At 38.8% G+C, this 19,199-nt stretch overlaps 1 protein-coding gene across 3 annotated transcripts in view; it reads right to left on the bottom strand.

Annotated features, from left to right (window-relative positions):
• Nucleotides 1-19,199, bottom strand: part of GTF2E2 (general transcription factor IIE subunit 2) — an 83,687-nt gene that overhangs the window by 17,796 nt on the left and 46,692 nt on the right. For all 3 annotated transcript variants that reach the window (XM_025394874.1, XM_025394875.1, XM_025394876.1), the window contains exon 6: nt 11,328-11,421. In XM_025394874.1, coding sequence (XP_025250659.1) covers nt 11,328-11,421 — 94 coding nt within the window. The remainder of the gene's footprint in view (nt 1-11,327; nt 11,422-19,199) is intronic.

The raw sequence follows: 19,199 nt of genomic DNA on the forward strand, positions 1-19,199 counted from the left end.
GAGAGGGGAGGGGAGGGGAGGGGAGGGGAGGAGAGGGAGGGGAGGGGAGGAGAGGGGAGGGGAGGGGAGGGGAGAGGAGGGAAGATTTTTGCTGTGTATGGAACTCTGGGTTCTAAGGATTTTCTCCCTTTTGGCCCTCTAAAGATGTGCTGCATTATCCTTTGGTCTGCATGGGTTCTAATAAGAATCCTGCATTCTTTTTTTCCTCTGGAATTAGTCTCTTTCCTCTGACTGCCTTCAGTATTTTCTATCTTTCATATTCTGCAGTCTGAATATGACATGCCTTGGTGTTTTTCTGTCATTTGCCTGGTTTGGGGGATGATCTTGTTTGTGTTCTCTCAGCTTCACAGATCTTTGGTATCCATCATTAATTTTAGAAAATTCTTGGTCATCACATCTTCAAGTATTTCTTCTGCCCCATTTTCTTTCTTTTCCTTCTCAGACTTGAACTACAAATTCAGACCACTTGATACTGTCTCAGAGCTCACGGGCGATCTGCCCTATTTTTTCCACACTTCAGCTGTATTCAAGTTCACAGACTCCTTTGGCTACGCCAAGTTTAATAATGAGCTTGCTGAAGACATTTTTCACCTATGTTACTGTCATTTTCATTTTTAGCATTTATTTTATTTTCTTACAGTGTCTATCTCTCTGCTGAAATATCCTACCTGACCACGCAAGTTGCCTGCCTTTTCTACTAGAGATCTTAACATACTAAACAGTTATTTTCGATTCCATGTCTGATAGCTCCAAAGAATTTGGTCTTAAAAATGTCCTGTCTCAATAGTGTGTTGTTCTTCCTTCCTTCTTTTTATGCCTCAAAAACTTTTTTGAAAGCAGGATATCCTCTGTAAGACAGCTGAGACTGAGGTAAATAGTTTTTATGCCTGGGAAATGGGCCCGCCTTTCCTTCTGCCAGATCTTTAGTGTGTGGAGGTTGAGTCAATCTATTGTCAGGACAGGAACGTGGTTTGGAATTTGTTGCTGCCATGGTTACCCACAACGTACCACCAGCTTCGAACTGCGTAGGGTAGTGGCTGGTTTGCCAGAGGATATTTTCCTCAGAGTCTGTTTGACCTTCAGCTTTTTTGGTCTTCATTTTACACTGTATCTGAGCTGGCCTGCCTCCATGTTCCTGCGCCTCTCACAGATCTCCAGTGTCACCTGTCAGTCCACAGCTGTTAGCCTCGTATGGGTGGGAAGATTCTCTGACGTTAGGATTAAGCCTTGGTCTTGGGCAAACACTGTTTTCCTTGGTGGCCGGGGTGTGGCCTTCTCAGTGCTCCTGCCCTTTCTCCTCCACTAAAGTTCTGGGGCTAGCACATATTCCTGTCCCTCGCCAAGGACGAAAGACTTTTTTTCTGTTCTCTTTCCACAGTGGCTTAAGGCTCTTATAAGAGCAAAGAAGGGAAGGAGGACTGAGAACTTCATGCCTTTCCAAAAGGATCTGCTGTCCCCTCCTCCGGGGGAAGAGTAATGGACACTTTCTCAGTACCCACACCCTAGCCTCAATCTTTTTGGTAAGCATCCAATGAAATCTGTGGAGAAGAGCCTGTGAGTGGATACAAATTCCCCTGTGTCTGCAGCCCCCCAGGCGATCTGTTTCCTTGCTGGTCCACACTAAGTTCATTAAATTTTAACCGAATTCTCCTACAGGCTGTTCACTTTGTCTGTCTCAGGTAAACAAGTGCTCATGTCTTACCTTTCCATAGGGGTGCCTGTCTCTCCTTACAGTTTGGGTTGGGTAGTTAACCTGCAACCTCAGCTCACTGATGAATTCAAGAAGATATCAACATCCAAATTTCTGGGGTTTGTTGTTGCTGTAAGGGTAGGAACGATGCTCTCTAGCTTTCTCCATTCTAAGTAAAAGCTAGAAGTCCCCAACTATCTGCTTTTTAGCCAAACTTTAAAGGCTATGTAATGAGAATGGCCAGCTTTGCCCACTACAGACATATATGAAAGAAAATAATTTCAGGCCAAACTTCCAACTCAGCAATAAAAATACCTCTGTAATCCCAATAAAGCATGCAAAATTACTGTTTTAAAATGTATGCAATAGTCAGAATTTTACATGTCAAATTTATTATTATAGCTGTTGAAGAAACTATATCATACCAAAGAACAGTTCTGGTATTCTGATCATCAATTTGTTAAATTCTAATTTATCAACATGTGAAAACTGTATTCATTTCTTTAGAATAGGTATGACATATCTAATAAGCCAACTGTGTACTTCTCTCTGTATAACAATAAAGGCAAAATGGGAAAAAAAGTACATATGAAAAACATACCTTTTACTCGGTTAATTTCATTCAATACACTTTCTACCACTGCAAAATTTCAGTTCCTTGAAGACTGAAATTACTTTGCCTTTCTACCTGATATGCACAGAAGCTTACATATTGCAGGCCTCTTATGACACAATCGCAGAGGTAATATTACCTACTTAAATAGTAGCAGCAATGGCCTAGAAAGCTGATCTGTATATTAATATACAAAAAGAATACACAACACTATACATTTTCATGGCAGAATGGAACTGAAAGTACACTTAAAATTTTTTGACTTAACTATTTCCTTTTGTTTAAAGTCACTTGAGCTATTTTCAGAGAAAAACCCTGAATAAAAACTCAATTTTTTTCAATAAAACATTTATACTTAATCCCTGCCTTTCGTTAGCTCAATGCTGTTGCAATATTTAAATATGACATCTACTATGTAAACGTAAATATATGACATCTACTATGTAAATCATTTAAATATGACATCTATGTAAAAGTATTACAGCTGCATAAATACTTAAGATGAATACTGGAACACAGGGGTATTTTAGAGGTACAATCTCACAGAATTTCAAATTTAATTACTTTTTAACACATGTGGGGACAAAACGTTCAGCTGACAAAGAGAAATAACCTGGCTTTCTTTAATTCTATAAAATGACTGAAATAAAATGAATTTTTAAAACAAGACAGTCTTTGGCTGGGCATGGTGGCTCACGCCAGTCATCCCTGCACTTTGGGAGGCCAAGGTTGGCCCAGGAGTTCAAGACCAGTCTGGGCAACATAGCGAGACCCTGTCTCTATTTATAAAAATTAATAAAATAAAAAACAAGATACTCTTCATGTTCTATGAGGTTGGCCAAGTCAACTAAAAACACCCAATCAGTATTTGTGAGGACACGAAGAAATGGATTCCTTCTCATTCACTATTGTGGAGGTATAAATTGACCCAATTTTACAACAGACATTTGGTAAGGCATTAGTATTTTTTAAAATATGTCTATCTTTTGATCCAGCAATTCAACCTCAAGAATATGTACACACAGCATTTATAACAGCACAGAGCAAAAAATAAAACCAAAAAAAATAAATAACTGGCTGGGCACAACGGCTCACACCTGTTATCCCAGCACTTTGGGCGGCCGAGGCAGGTGGATCACTTGAGGTTAGGAGTTCAAGACTAGCCTGGCTAACATGGTGAAACCCCGTCTCTACTAAAACTACAAAAAATTAGCCAGGCGTGGTGGTGCATACTTTTAATCCCAGCTACTCGGCAGTCTGAGACAGGAGAATCGCTTGAACCTGGGAGGCAGAGGTTGCAGTAAGCCGAGATTGTGCCATTGCACTACAGCCTGGGCAACAGAGTGAGACTTCGTCTCACCAAAAAAAAAAAACAAAACAACAAACAAAAAAAAACCCACTTTCCATCTGTGGAGTCTGGATGCCTGGAAATGGGCCAGAAAAAACTGTTTTAGAGTACATCAATGAAATAGAATACCATATAGCCATTTAAAAAATAACTATCAGGCAGGGCACGGTGGCTCACGCCTATAATCCCAGTACTTCGGGAGGTCGTGGTGGGCAGATTACAAGGTCAAGAGATCGAGACGATCCTGGACAACACGGTGAAACCCCATCTCTACTAAAATACAACAATTAGCTGGGCATGATGGCATGGCACCTGCAGTCCCAGCTACTAGGGAGGCTGAGCTAGGAGAATCACTTGAACCCAGGGGTCAGAGGTTGCAGTGAGCTGAGATCACAACACCGCACTCCAGCCTGGTGACAAAGCAAGACTCTGTCTCAAAAAATAAATAAATAAATAATGATCTAAAACAGCATGAGAACCCCAGAGCACAGACTCAAAAGTGGTAGCTACTGTAAGAATCCTGAATTCTTAAGATAAAGGTGAAACGGTTTAAGCTTCCAGTAAGAAAAAAAGTTACCAGCAATGAGGAAAAAGATTGTCCATTAGAATTCTCAACAGAAACACCAAAAATCATAACGTAACTGCAAAAAATCAGAACAAATGTGGCCTGAGACTCTAAACTGGCTTTCTTTGCTATCTGACTATATCAAGACTAGCCTGGCCAACATGGTGAAACCCCGTCTCTACTAAAACTACAAAAAATTAGCCAGGCGTGGTGGTGCATACTTTCAATCCCAGCTACTCGGCAGTCTGAGACAGGAGAATCGCTTGAACCTGGGAGGCAGAGGTTGCAGTAAGCCGAGATTGTGCCATTGCACTACAGCCTGGGCTGTACATACAAAATACATACAATACACATACAAAACTATAAAACCACTCTAGCACCGTGGGCACTATTTTATTTTTCTGATACTAATAATAGTTAACATTACCATGTTCTTACTTTCTACCAGATTCGGTTCCAAGTTCCAAGCACTTTTACTTATATTCACTCATTTAATCCTCAAAGACAATGAGGTAACAATACTATTACTTCTATTTAACAGATGAGGAATCTCAGAGAGAGGTTAAGTATCTTGCCTTGGCTAGTAAGGGACTGAGCTAAGATAAAACTTAGATGGAGTGAATAAATCTTTTTTAGAGTAAAAAAAAATAAATTAAAAAAAGATAAAACCTACAATCTACCTCCTCAGCACCGGCCTCTTCCCCACCACATTTATACCACCTTTAAATAAATAAGCTCTTGACTTAAGGAAAGAAATGCCTTTGAAAAATAAGATGCATGCCTAGGTCCAACTACTCTGTGTTCACTTCTACACTAGATTAAAAAATTACTACACAATCAACTATCTCCTTGAGCTAAATCTCATTTTAGGACAAGTGCTTCTATTACAGACAGAACCCTCAGTGTGCCTGGAAGTGTGCGCATTCAGAGTCCCTCTCTATGGCTAAGGCTGCCACCTAGCGGAACAAAATGAAAATCTTCACACAAAGCATAAAGCATTCTGAGGCGTAACAAGAGCAGGAGGGAGAGACTAATATTAAAACGTGTCCATTTTCAATGGGTCTTCCCTGGAAACACATTCCTTATATCATTAACAAAAACTTGTTTTATTTTGCTTTTTATTACTGATTTACGTAATACTGGCACTTTCAAGTAAAAGACTGGTGGTACCTTACCCGAGGTTCCTGTAAGTGGCTATTCCCTCTGGTGTCTCTACAGCACTGTGTGAACACCAAAATGACAAAATGCAAACAGCTGAACTACACTTCCTACGCCATTCTACCCGCTCAGCCTGGAAGGCCAAGGACAGCAACCTCATTCACTGTGATCTTCCTTCCACCACCGAGTGTGCGGAATGACAGGAGCTGGGAAAAGGAATCTGAAGACAGTGGGTCTCAATCTTCCTCTATTCTATCAACGTAAACTGGACCTTTAACCAAGTTCCCAACAAGGGGAAGTTTGTTCTCCAGGTGACACTTGATAATGTCTAAAGATAGTTTTGGTTGTCACACTGCAGGGAAGCTAAGCTACTGGTAACTAAACAAGCCAAGAATGCTGATCAATGTACTATAAGGCACAGGACCACTCCTCACACCAAAAAAAAATTACTCAACCCCAAATGTTAACACTGCCAAGGTTGAAAGCCCTGCTTAAATCCCACCATCCTTCTTCAGAGGGACACAGATCAGTGAAAAATACCAGTTTGTAAAAGTAAGCTGAGCCTACAAACCCAATTCTATTTAACATATATAAACAAAGTATTTTTGGCAGTCTTTTAATACGCTTTTCTAGGAATATACAATGTACAGAGAATATAGCATTATTTACCTTGATAAATCATAGAAGAAATGTACTTTGTATTTTCAGCACTTTATGAAGAATTCTTTACCACTTAAGGAAGAGACCAGTTATGAAATCTAAGTTGCCAATACATCATAACTATATTAGCCCATCGGTGGCTATCATCTTCATGGTGACTCTACAATAGAAAGGTATACAGCTGTTTCACTTCATTCCATTTACATTCTAGGATAACTGCCTGAGCATTTATACATTTTTGATTTTTTTTTTTTTTTTGAGACAGAGCCTCGGTCTCTTGTCCAGGCTAGAGTGCAGCGGCACAGTCTAGGCTCACTACAACCTCCACCTCCCAGGTTCAAGTGATTTTTGTGTCTCAGCCTCCCGAGTAGCTGGGATTACAGACACACACCATCATGTCCGGCTAATGTTTGTACTTTTAGTAGAGACGGGGTTTCACCATGTTGACCAGGCTGGTCTCGAACTCTTGATCTCAAGTGATCGCCTAAGGCAGGCCCCACAAAGTGCTGTGATTACAGTCATGGGCCACCGCAACTGGCTGAAATAAATTTTTAAACCATAAAATATATACTTTAAAGCATAAAAAGAAATTTAATTTATTCTTTACATTACACTTAGGGTTATTACACTGACTTTTTAAGAAAGTATATGTATCAGTAGGTTATATTATCTATGAACTTAATTTCACAAGAGCAAAGATGATGTTACAAATCATTTGTTATAAAAAGTGTTCACTGACTTTGGGAGGCCAAGGAGAGCAGGTTACCTGACATCGGGAGTTTGAAGCCAGCCTGACCAACATGGAGAAACCCCATCTCTACTAAAAATACAAAATTAGCCTGGCGTGGTGGCACATGCCTGTAATCCCAGCTACTCGGGAGGCTGAGGCACGAGAATCGCTTGTACCCAGGAGGCGGAGGTTGTTGTGAGCCGTGATTGCACCACTGCACTCCAGCCTGGGCAACAAGAGCGAAACTCGGTCTCAAAAAAAAAAAAAAGGTGGTCACTGAATCTGGGTGAAACAAAAACCACCGTAGGAAAAAAAACTAAAGTCCTTCCTACAGTCTTTGTCTTTGCTATTCTATTCCCTCTGCCTGGATACTCGCCTTACAGTCCCACATGTGGACACTATTTTGACTCCTGGCAAAGCTAGCTCCACCTCATTTTTCCTGTTTTGGCTCACTTCACCTTTTTTCAGAGGTTGTATCTGAACTTCACTACCCCCACCTTACCACAGAGTTCATTTATTTTCTTCCTAGCATTTCATACAATCTGCAATATTTTCAAATTTTGTATACTGTCCCCCTTCAGAATGGATTTTCAAATTTTGTATTATTGTCCCCCTTCAGAATGGAAGCTTTAAAAAGACAGGGACTGGTCTATCTTACCCCTATATTTAGCAAAATGACTAGGGCACTTAGCAGGAGATCATTAAATATTTCTCGAATAAACAGGCTCACGAATAAACATTAATAAACTGTAACAAAAATCCCAGAAATTGTCAACAAGGGAATAAAAAGACAACAGAGAATAAGAGAATGAAAATAAATTATACCATTTCCAAGTAAATGATGGGGAGATTACAACATATAATAAAGACAGTAAATGTAAAATGACAGCTGATTCAAAAGTTAAGGCCAGTCATATGCCATCTAGAAAGGAAATACTTAACAACAAAAAAATACAGATAGAAAGTAAAAGATGGGCAAAAATATATCAAATTTTTAAAAAGCCAGAGCTTATGAGAGTCAGATGAGATAAAGCCGGACATCAAGGAAAAGAACGTTAAATACAACCAAGGGGGACACTTTATAATGATTTTGAACACAATTCCTAAATAAACTATGACTGTCAAGAACATTTATAAACTCAAAACTGCATGAAAATATAAAAAGCAGTAACTACAGGAAAAATAAACAAAAACATAAAAGTTGTGAGAGATTCTGATGTTTCCTCCGTCACTGCTTAGATTAAGTAGTCAAAAAATAAGTATGTATGTAGATGGTGATGACAGATTATATTTTCTGTTAAAATGAAAACACAACAAACAACAGAGATAAAATAAGTAGTTCACAAAGGAATAAGGAAAGAACAAATAAAAAAGCACGCCATAAAGAGAGAAAATAACAGTGAGAAAATTAAGTCCGAGGGCCACACTTTGAAAAACTGCACGCTATTAAATTTGAAATTTTAAAATGAATGATTTTGTAAGAAAACACAAATTATCAAAATTGACTCAAAAGATAGAAAACTTAAGGACATAAGCAAATAAAACATTAAGAATGTTGCCAAGAAAGCAACTAGCACATTTTTAAGTAAACTACTATTCTCATAAGGAATGGGGAGAAGAGGAAGAAAAACTACTTTTCTTTTTATGAACCCAGCATAATAACCATAATCAAAATCTGATAAAGCACACACACATACAAAGTGACCATACTGAAACAACTGTCCTAAATACATTAATACAAAAAAAATCTAGAAATACATAAAGCCAAAGAAAGGTTATCCTAGGAGTGTAAGGATGGTTAAATATTAAGAAACTTAGCAGTACATTTCACCATATAGTAAATAAGTTAGCAACAACAAAGATCTGAAAAGATGCAAAAATATTTTTTCAATTTACTTCTGCATTATCTTCCTGATTTCTATGGCTACTTCACTAAAATAAAAAAATACATAGCCAATGTGTAAGATATATAAAGATATTTGCTTCAGCATTGTTAACGATTTTAAAACCCATTAATCAGGTACACACAGTGGAATACTAACCAGCCATACATCATTATGGAATATCTGTAATGCTGAGAAAGCAAACTAAAAGAACAAACATCAAATTATTTACAGAACTCGTTCCTGATTATGTAAGATTTAACTACCAAGCATATGTTATCACAGGACACGCATCACATATCCGTGATGCATGTTTAATTTCTGCATCACATATGCTGGAGTTTAATATTACTATTTTACTCTACATATTTCTATATTGTTATTGTTTTCTAGGGGGGAAAAGTGAAAATTCTCATTTTGCCCTTATGAGCTATGCAATAAGGAAATAGAAAAGAGTTTAGGCCAACAAAGGCCATATAAAATGACAAATGAAAACAGGGGTAATATTAAGGAAGTATAGATAAAAGATACACAAACAGGAAAAAGCAAAGTTAAAACAATGGTATCCACAGAAAGAGCACACAAGGGACAGAAAGTGACAGCTCAGTGTTCAGATTACAAGAACACATGGGCCTCCCACTGCTAAACACACAATGTACTCCTAAAATAACCCCAAAGAAATACTACTAAGAAATTCTAGAGCTTCATGTACACCCTTACAGAGCTACTGCAATCTCTTTCCTATCAACCACCCACCTCAAGTTAAACATCTGCTTACACAACAGACATGCTATGCTATGCTGCCATCTGCAGAGCAGACTTAACACTAAAATTCCCACTGAGAACATTTAAATATGTTTGTTGAAGGCATCAAAGTAAATGACTGAGAAACCAAAACTTAACTAGTGATACAACTATATTGGGAGAAGAGAGATAGGTATAAGACAGAAAAATGACAGTAAGTCACACAACGTTCAAAGTTGAAAAAAAAATCAAGAAACAATAGCATAAGCATATTATTAGCAAATGGGAAAAAAATGAAGAACCCAAAATAGAACTAGTTAAGTAGTTGCCACAAAAGAAAGGGACTGCAGCTAGAGAAGGGAAAGGCACATCTGCCTTTTAGTACAGGATCTTACTCTCTATTTGAACTTATAATACTGGTGATAGGTTTTTTTAAGTACTGCAAATATTTTTCAAAATGAGTTAATTATGCCTAAGAATAAAGGAATTGGTTATTTCTTAGATTTTTTTTTTTTTTTTTTTTGAGCTCAGAAATATCTTAAATGGTTTTTAACTTTCTTTTTAAAGGCAGAGTCTCACTCTGTCACCCAGGCTGGAGTGCAGTGGCACAATCAGCTCACCGTAACCTCTAACTCCTGAGTTCAAGCTATACTCTTGTCTCAGCCTTGCGAGTAGCTGAGACCATAGGCATGTGCTACCAAGCCTGGCTAATTTTTAAGTTTTTTATAGAGATAGGGTCTCCCTTTTTTGCCGAGGCTGGTCTTGAACTCCTGGCCTCAAGCAGTCCTCCCGCCTTGGCCTCTGAAAGTGCTAGAATTAGAGGCATGAGCCACCATGCCCAGCCTTAAATGTTTTTAAAAGCAGGAAATATAAAAATTAGCCTAAAGGCAACATTGCAAGTAACGAAGACTAAAAGCAATATAAAAATCGCCAGGCAGTACTGAAGTCTTTGTTCAATAGGCATCTACCACTACAATGGATAGCATAAGTTCACTAAATACTTGCTTTGCTATATAAAAGAGCTTATTAGAAACAGCAACATCAAAGAACTGGAATATTCTGCACATTTTATTTAACATTTATTGTGAACCAATTACATGTAAGGTACTCAATTGGGATTTTCACAAAAATACAATTTCCTAAAACAAGTTCAGGGAAACTAAAGCTCTATCTACCAGAACCACAAGCCTGAATATCTATAGCCAGATAACAAAAGGAAAACTTAAGGTCACTGCACAAATCACAAAATCAATTAAACTGATGTTCAATTGTTTCCCTGCCATTTTATATAACTTCAAAAGTAATACAAATTTACAGTAAAATACCACATTTGCTAAAATGGCAATTAGTACTTCAATAATAAATTTTCATCACTAAACCCTTGTTTAACTAATGACAAATTATTGACAAAAAATTAAAACTGAAGTCCAAACATACGTATCATATACTTAGTAAGAGATTCAATATACAGCTTAGCATCCAACTCCACAATTTCCAGAAAGAAAAACATCACCTCCTTCCTTATTCAATTTGATAACTGAAAGATTCATAAGGTAAGAGAATACTATTCACCAATAAAAGTTTATTCTTTTTCCCATCCTGTATCAAGCTTTTGTATCAGGATATGAACTTACATTTGTAAAAGTCTAAAGATAAAGAAATAAACCCATTTGGTACAGCTGAGCTATAAACATAAGAAATCCTAAACTGCAATTGTAAGTATAATTAACCTAAAATCTTTCAAATCATGTATTTCAAATTGCATTCTAAGAAAAAATATGTTAGACACAGGGGCTATTGGCTGTGTTCTAAGACATGATAATGCTAAAAAAGCAATATTATAAGATTTAAATTATAATTGTATTATAAACATAAATTTTATCACCCTAAAATTGTAATATATTTGCAAACTAAAGTATAATACTGAAAAGCTCACCTTCATCCACAGAAAACTGACAGCTCTTATCATTGAAGAAAAGTATTTTCTTCTTATCGGGACGACTTACAAATAGTATCTGGTCCCCCAAAGCCTTAAAGATAGATAAAATAAAGATTTTTCAGTTAACTCCAAATTAACTCACCAAAAAAAAAAAAAAAAAAAAATTTAAACAATAAAGAACTTTCATTTCCTTAACACACTCAGTGTACCACCATAGGGTCCACTGGATCCAATTTTAGTTTTAGTTTTGAAACGAGACCAAAAGTTTAAGAGACTCGACCCATACTGGAGTGCAGTGGCACAACCACAGCTCATGGCAGCCTCAACACCCCCCCCAAGCTCAAGCAATCCTCCCACCTCAGCCTCCGGAGTAACTGGGACCACTGGTGCGTTGCCACCAAGTCTGGCTAATGTTTTTAATTTTTTGTAGAGAAAGGGTCTCACTATGTTGCCAGGGCTGGTCTTGAACTCCTGGGCTCAAGCGATCTTCCTACCTCAGCCTCCAAAAGTGCAGGGAATACAGGTGTGAGCCACTGCACCCAGCCCCAATTTTAGTTTTTGAGTTTCTTTCTTGAGCAGTTCAATTTTTTAAAAATTGTATTTCCAGACTTGTATTCTTAGAGGTCTTCCAAAGAACAAAAATAAAATGTGTTTCGCTTAAAACAGAAAATTCAATCTCTGTTGCAATTACTATTTGGGTTCATGGGACTCTTTCACTAACCTAAGACACATAATAGAATCTTGGTGTTCTTACTTTTCCTCTATCTTGAGATATGTTGCTACTTACTCATCATTACCCATCAATTATTTCCAATTGTACTTTTAAAATGCTAAAATAATAAGAAAATAGAAGAATGATTAAATTACCTAAAAATGTGATGCAATAGTGAAAGATATGGGCATCCTTCAGTTTTCTTGCTGCATTGCCCAAAGGATTACATTATAAATTTTCAAGAAGATATAAAAGATTGGAAGAGTCTTCTTCTTGTCTTTTAACTTTCACTGAGTACACTTGACAAAAAAATACAAAAAAACTTTGTATTTTCTACCCTTGAGAGCAAACACAAGGAAACTGACCAAAGACATTTCACAATTATCAGATGAATCAAAATATGAATGCAAAAAGCCAAATAGCAGCACTCTGGACTATCTGGCAAAAATTCATCACAGGAATAAAGTCTCAAGCTATGGAGTCTTTAACTCAAGTTATTGAGACAATAACTCAAGTGAATAATCTCAAGCTTAAGAATCAACAAGTGAACAAAAATGCTTCTCAATACAAAATGGAAATGATATTCTCATCCCGTTATTCAACAGGAAGATTATCATACAGTATTTTGTGACAAGAATTTTTATCATCTCACTTTGTTAAAAGGATATGTGACAGTATTCTTCTTTTTGATGTGTTTTCCAAAAATTGCTTGATACAGAAGTTTGCTGTGTTAAATTCTTACTAAAATCTCTAATAATGCTATTTTCATCATCCCATTATTCTTACTTATACAAATTGTTCATAAATGACTTAAAGTAGTTTAAAAATAATAGTCCACTAGACCCAGGTGGTAGAAGGTCATTACTACAGGATGAGCAACCCAAATTCCAAAATCTCAAATCCAAAATCCAAAATTTTTTGAGTGCTGACATGACATGCCAAAGAAATACTTATTGGGGGCCGGGTGCGGTGGCTCACACCTATAATCCCAGCACTTTGGGAGGCCGAGGCAGGAGGATCACTTGAGGTCAGAATTTTTTTTTTTTTTTTCTTTGAGACAGAGTCTCGCGCTCTGTCGCCCAGGCTGGAGTGCAGTGGCTCTCGGCTCACTGCAAGCTCTGCCTCCCGGGTTCATGCCATTCTCCTGTCTCAGCCTCCTGAGTAGCTGGGACTATAGGCACCCGCCACCACGCCCATCTAATTTTTTGTGCTTTTTAGTAGAGACCGGGTTTCACCATGTTAGCCAGGATGGTCTTGATCTCCTGACCTCGTGATCCACCCGCCTTGGCCTCCCAAAGTGCTACGATTACAGGAATGAGCCACCGTGCCTGGCCGAAGTCAGGAGTTTTGAGACCAGCCTGGCCAACATGGTGAAACCCCATCTCTACTAAAAATAGAAAAATTAGCTGGATGTGGTGGCAGGTGCCTGGAATCCCAGCTACTTGGGAGGCTGAGACAAGAGACTCTCTTAAACCCAGGAGACAGAGGTTGCAGTGAGCTGAGATCTCGCCACTGCACACCAGCCAGGGCAAGAGAAAGACTCCACCTCAAAAAAAAAAAAAAAAAGAAGAAGAAGAAGAAAAGAAAAAAGAAATACTCACTGGAGCATTTTGGATTTCAGATTTTCAGCTTTGGAATGTTTAACTGGTATAATGAAAATACCCCAAAATCTGAAAAAATCCAAAATCCAAAACAGTTCTGGTCCCAAGCATTTCAGATGAAGGATAGTCAAATTGTACATATGTAAAATAAATGAAAGAACCTGAAGGCATTGCTAAAAAAAATTAAAGACATGAACAAATGAAAAGAATTCTGCACTCATGTATTAAAAACTTTAATACAGTTACGACGGTAATACTACCCAAAGTTACCTACATATTCAATGTAATCCCTATCAAAATCCCAATGGCATTTTTTGCAGAAATGGAAAAATCCATCCAAAAATTTATATCAAATCTCAAGGGACCTCAAAAAGCCTGAAATGGTTTAGATCTGTGTCCCCATCAAATCTCGTGTCAAACTGTAATCCCCAATGTTGGAGGTGGGGCCTGGTGGGAGGTGACTGGTATGAAGGTGGATTTCCCTCTTGGTGCTGTTCTCCTGATAGTGAGTTCTCATGAGATCTGGTCATGTAAAAGTGTGTGGCACCTTCCCCTCTCTCTCTTGCTCCTGTTCTGGCCATGTAAGATGAGCCTGCTTCCCCTTCACCTTCTGCCATGATTGTAAGTTTCCTGAGACCTCCCCATAAGCTGAGTAGACACCAGCATTGTGCTTCCTGGAGAGCCTGCAGAACTGTGAACCAACTGAATCTCTTTTCTTTACAAATTATCCAGTCTCAAGTATTCCTTTATAGCATTGCAAGAATAGACTAATACATAGCCAAAACAATCTTGAAAAAGAACAAAATTGTTGATCTCACTCTTACTGATTTCAAAATATATTACAAAGCTACATTAATCTGGCCAGGCACAGTGGCTCACACCTGTAATCCCACCACTTTGGGAGGCTGAGGGTGGGCAGATCACTTGAGGTCAAGAGTTCGAAACCAGCCTGACCAACATGGTGAAACCACATCTCCACTAAAAATACAAAAATTAGCTGGGTGTGGTAGTGTGTCCATAATCCCAGCTACTCAGGAGGCTGAGGCAGGAGTACTGCTTGAACCTGGGAGGCAGAGGTTGCAGTGACCCAAGATTGCATCACCGTGCTCCAGCCTGGGTGACAGAGTGTGACTCTGTCTCAAAAAAAAAAATTGTAGTGCTGGCGTGAAGAAAGATATACAAGCCGAATAGAGGGTCCAGAAATAAACTTTCACATATATGGTCAAATGATCTTCCACATGAGTACCAAGACTAAGACTATTCAATGGGCAAAGGACGGTTCTCTTCATCAAGACACTGTGAAAACTGGATATCCACATGAAAAGGAATAAAGTTGGACTCTTACACCATATACAAAAATTAACTCTAAATAAAGACCTAAATATAAGACCCAAAACTATAAAACTCCTAGAAGAAAACAGAGGAGAAAAGCTTCATGGCATTAGATTTGGCAATGATTTAAACATGACACTAAAGGCACAGGCAACAAAATCAAAAACAGACAAACAGGAGTACAGCAAACTCAAAAACTTTGGCAAATTAAAGTGCACAATCAACAGAGTAAAAAGGCAACCTACAGAATGGGAGAAAATATTTGCAAATCATGTATCTGGTAAGGAATTAATATCCAGAATATATTTTTTAAAACTCCCACAATTCAACAACAAACAACCACCCAATTAAAAAATGAGCAAAGGACCTGAATATATAGTTCTCCAAAAATGACATACAATAGTCAACAAGCCATGAAGGTGCTCACATCACAAATCACTAGAGAAATGCAAATCAAAACTACAATAACCTATCACTTCATACCTATTGAGATTGCTAGTATCAAAAACAAAAAAAGAAAATAAGAAGTGTTGGCAAGGATGTGGAGATACTGGAACCCTTACGTACTGTTGGTGGGGTTGTAAAATGGTACAACTGTCAGGCGTCTGAGCCCAAGCCAAGCCATCGCATCTACTGTGACTTGCATGGATAGGCCCAGATGGCCTGAAGTAACTAAAGAATCACAAAAGAGATGAAAATGCCCTGCCCACCCCCCCAATGATGACATTCCACCACAAAAGAAGTGAAAATGGCCAGTCCTTGCCTTAAGGGATGACATTACTTTGTGAAAGTCCTTTTCCTGGCTCATCCTGGCTCAAAAAGCTCCCCCATTGAGCACCTTGTGACCCCCACTCCTGCCCGCCAGAGAACAACCCCCCTTTGACTGTAATTTTCCTTTACCTACCCAAATCCTATAAAACGGCCCCACCCTCAACTCCCTTCACTGACTCTCTTTTCAGACTCAGCCCGCCTGCACCCAGGTGATTAAAAAACTTTATTGCTCACACAAAGCCTGTTTGGTGGTCTCTTCACATGGACACACATGACAACCACCACTATGGAAAACAGTATGGCAGTTCCTCAAAATACAAAACAACCTTATGATCCAGGACTCCTGCTTCCGTATCTCCAAACACAATGAAATACATACAGTCCCAGAGTTATTTGCACACTCATGTTCACAACAGCACTATTCACAATAATCAGGAGGTGAAAGCAACCCAAATGTCCATCAAGGAATGCATAAAGGGAATGTATTATATAAATACAATGGAATATTATTCAGCTTTAAAAAGGAAGAAAATCCTGTCGCAAGTACAACATGGATGAACCTTGAGAATATTATGCTAAGTGAAATAAGCCAGTCACAAAATGACAAATACTGGAAGATTCCACTTATATAAGGTATCTAAAGTAGTCAAACTCAAGTAGAATAGTGGGTACCAGAGACTGTGGGGAAGGGTAAAGGGCAGTCATTGTTTAATATATATAGTTTCAGTTTTGCAAAGGGTAAAAGTTCTGGAGATCTTTTGCACTACAATGTGAATATACTTAACACTAGTGAATTGAACACTCAAAAATGGTTGAGACGTTATATTTCAGGCTGTGGCCAGGCGCGGTGGCTCACATCTGTAATCCTAGCACTTTGTGAGGCCGAGGCAGGCAGATCACCTGGCGTCGTGAGTTCAAGACCAGCCTGACCAACATGGAGAAACCCCATCTCTACTAAAAAAACAAAATTAGCCGGGTGTGGTAGTGCATGCCTGTAATCCCAGCTACTCAGGAGGCTGAGGCAGGAGAATCGCTTGAACCTGGGAGGCAGAGGTTGCAGCGAGCCAAGATAGTGCCGTTGCACTCCAGCCTGGGAAACAAGAGTGAAACTCCATCTCAAAAAAAAAAAAATTCTTGTTGCATATTTTTACAACTAAACTTTAATTTTAAAAAGGAACCCTAAGGCAGGGCACAGTGGCTCACGCCTGTAATCCCAGCACTTTGGGAGGCCAAGGCGGGCGGATCACGAGATCAGGAGATCGAGACCATCCTGGCTAACATGGTGAAACCCCATCTCTACTGATAATACAAAAAAGTAAGCCGGGCATGGTGGCGGGCGCCTATAGTCCCAGCTACTTGGGAGGCTGAGGCAGGAGAATGGCGTGAACCCAGGAGGCGGAGCTTGCAGTGAGCCAAGATCACACCACTGCACTCCAGGCAGGGCGACAGAGCAAGACTCTGTCTCAAAAAAAAAAAAAAAAAAAAAAAAATGGAACCCTAAAAAGTAGCTAATTCAATATATCACCTGATAATTAATGTATTACATCGCAAATGCAGACTGGCCTAGCAGGACTGCACTGGCAGTTACTTTGTTAGAAAACCCCCACATAACAATTAAGGAGGGACAAGCAATCTGAAACAGTCACTGGCTTTCTCCATTCTCTTGTTTTCTTGCTTTTTGCACAGTCCTTTTTGTTCCCTGCTAGTGCTGTATTGCACACTTCTTCAAAGCATTGTATGATCAACAAAATTACAATAATATTTGTATCTCCACCAAGAACTGAAGAGGAAGCAACACAGATGAGATTTAATGTAGATGTGCCGAAGAACTACTTGAGGAATTTTTTAAGCTACAACATATCTTCACATTTTTTAAAGAAGAACAAAAATTTTGGGTTTCAAACAATTTGGAAATAAAGCCTGCCTGAAAATGAAAACTGACTGTGTGCTTTCATAACCCCTTCTACTCTAATTCTAAGTAAGGGCACAGAGCCAGTAAAGACAGATGTCAAACTAAATTTACATCACAAAATTATTTAAGATGGACTAAGCCATTATCAGATTATGGCACTGTTGTAGTTTAAAATGTAATGAAAAGCCTACCACATATAGTAACAGGAAAGCCCCTACCAAAATGGGAGAAAACAGCCATGCAGGAAACACACCTAGCACTCAACTGTTAGTCTAGGATTCAGTAGTCCCACTGAATTCAACACACTATAAAGCACACAAAGTATCAACTTTGGTGACATGTCTTTATTGACAACATTTGTGCAGGTTAAGTTGAGACACTTTTAAAAATCTTAGGAGGGCTCTGCTTCTGATAATGACCAAGTAGCTCCTAAAGGACCCAACCTCCCACAGAAAACACTATCAACTCTGGACAAGACATTTTAAAAATCAACTACCTAGGCCGGGCGTGGTAGCCCACACCTGTAATCCCAGAACTTTGGGAAGCTCAAGCGGGCAGATCACCTGAGGTTGGGAGTTGGAGACCAGCCTGACAACAAAATTAGCTGGGTGTGGTGATGCATGCCTGTAATCCCAGCTATTCAGGAGGCTGAGGCAGGAGAATCACTAGAACCCAGGAGACGGAGGTTGTGGTGAGCTGAGATCGTGCCATTGCACTCCAGCCTGGGCAACAAGAGTGAAATCCCGATTAAAAAAAAAAAAAAAAAAAATCCAACTACCTAAAGGAACTGAAAAGCAACCAAAAGAAAACAGGCAAAAAGGGGAGGAGGGGGGTCTATACTCAGAAAGAAAGAGCTCGGAGGGCAGGCCACAGTCAGTGCCCTGTGAAGCTAAAACTCAGTGTTTTAGCTAATCCTCAGTGTTTCTGCATTGAAGAACCAGGAAACAGAGCGTGGGGCAACCACAGCAACTGGAAAGTGAAAAAGGAAACCTTGGAAAAAGTCAGCCTAGCTACCATGGGCTATGCATGAATGGAAAAAGATTCCGAGCAAAAGGGCTAAGGCTAAAAGAACAGAAGAGACATATCATATGCTACCTGCTGTAGGGTAGACAAGGTTTGGAGTAACTAACTGCCCACTTAACCACAAAACAAAACAAATAAAAACACTCTTTGGAGGAATGTAACAGAATCCTGAGTCTTTACACATATTAATATAATTCACAAGGTCTAAGACCCACAGAAATGTATTAGATATATGAAGAAACAGGAAAATATGACCCATAAAAGAGACAGTCACTGCAGACCAGCTCTAAGATGACTCAGCTGTTAGAGTAAGAATTTTAAAACAGCTATAAGAAATCATACTCAAGGGTGTAACAAAAGATACCTGTCACGAATGGAAAAAAAAAAAAAAAGAAAACGAAATTCAGCAAAGAAACAGAAACCAGAAGAACAATTTAAAAAGAAAGGCTAGAACTGAAAAATACAACTAAAAAATTCACCAACTGGGCTTAACAAGTTGGAAGTGAAGAAGAAAAGTG

Source organism: Theropithecus gelada, chromosome 8 (assembly GCF_003255815.1).
Source record: "Theropithecus gelada isolate Dixy chromosome 8, Tgel_1.0, whole genome shotgun sequence".
Taxonomy (NCBI): domain Eukaryota; kingdom Metazoa; phylum Chordata; class Mammalia; order Primates; family Cercopithecidae; genus Theropithecus; species Theropithecus gelada.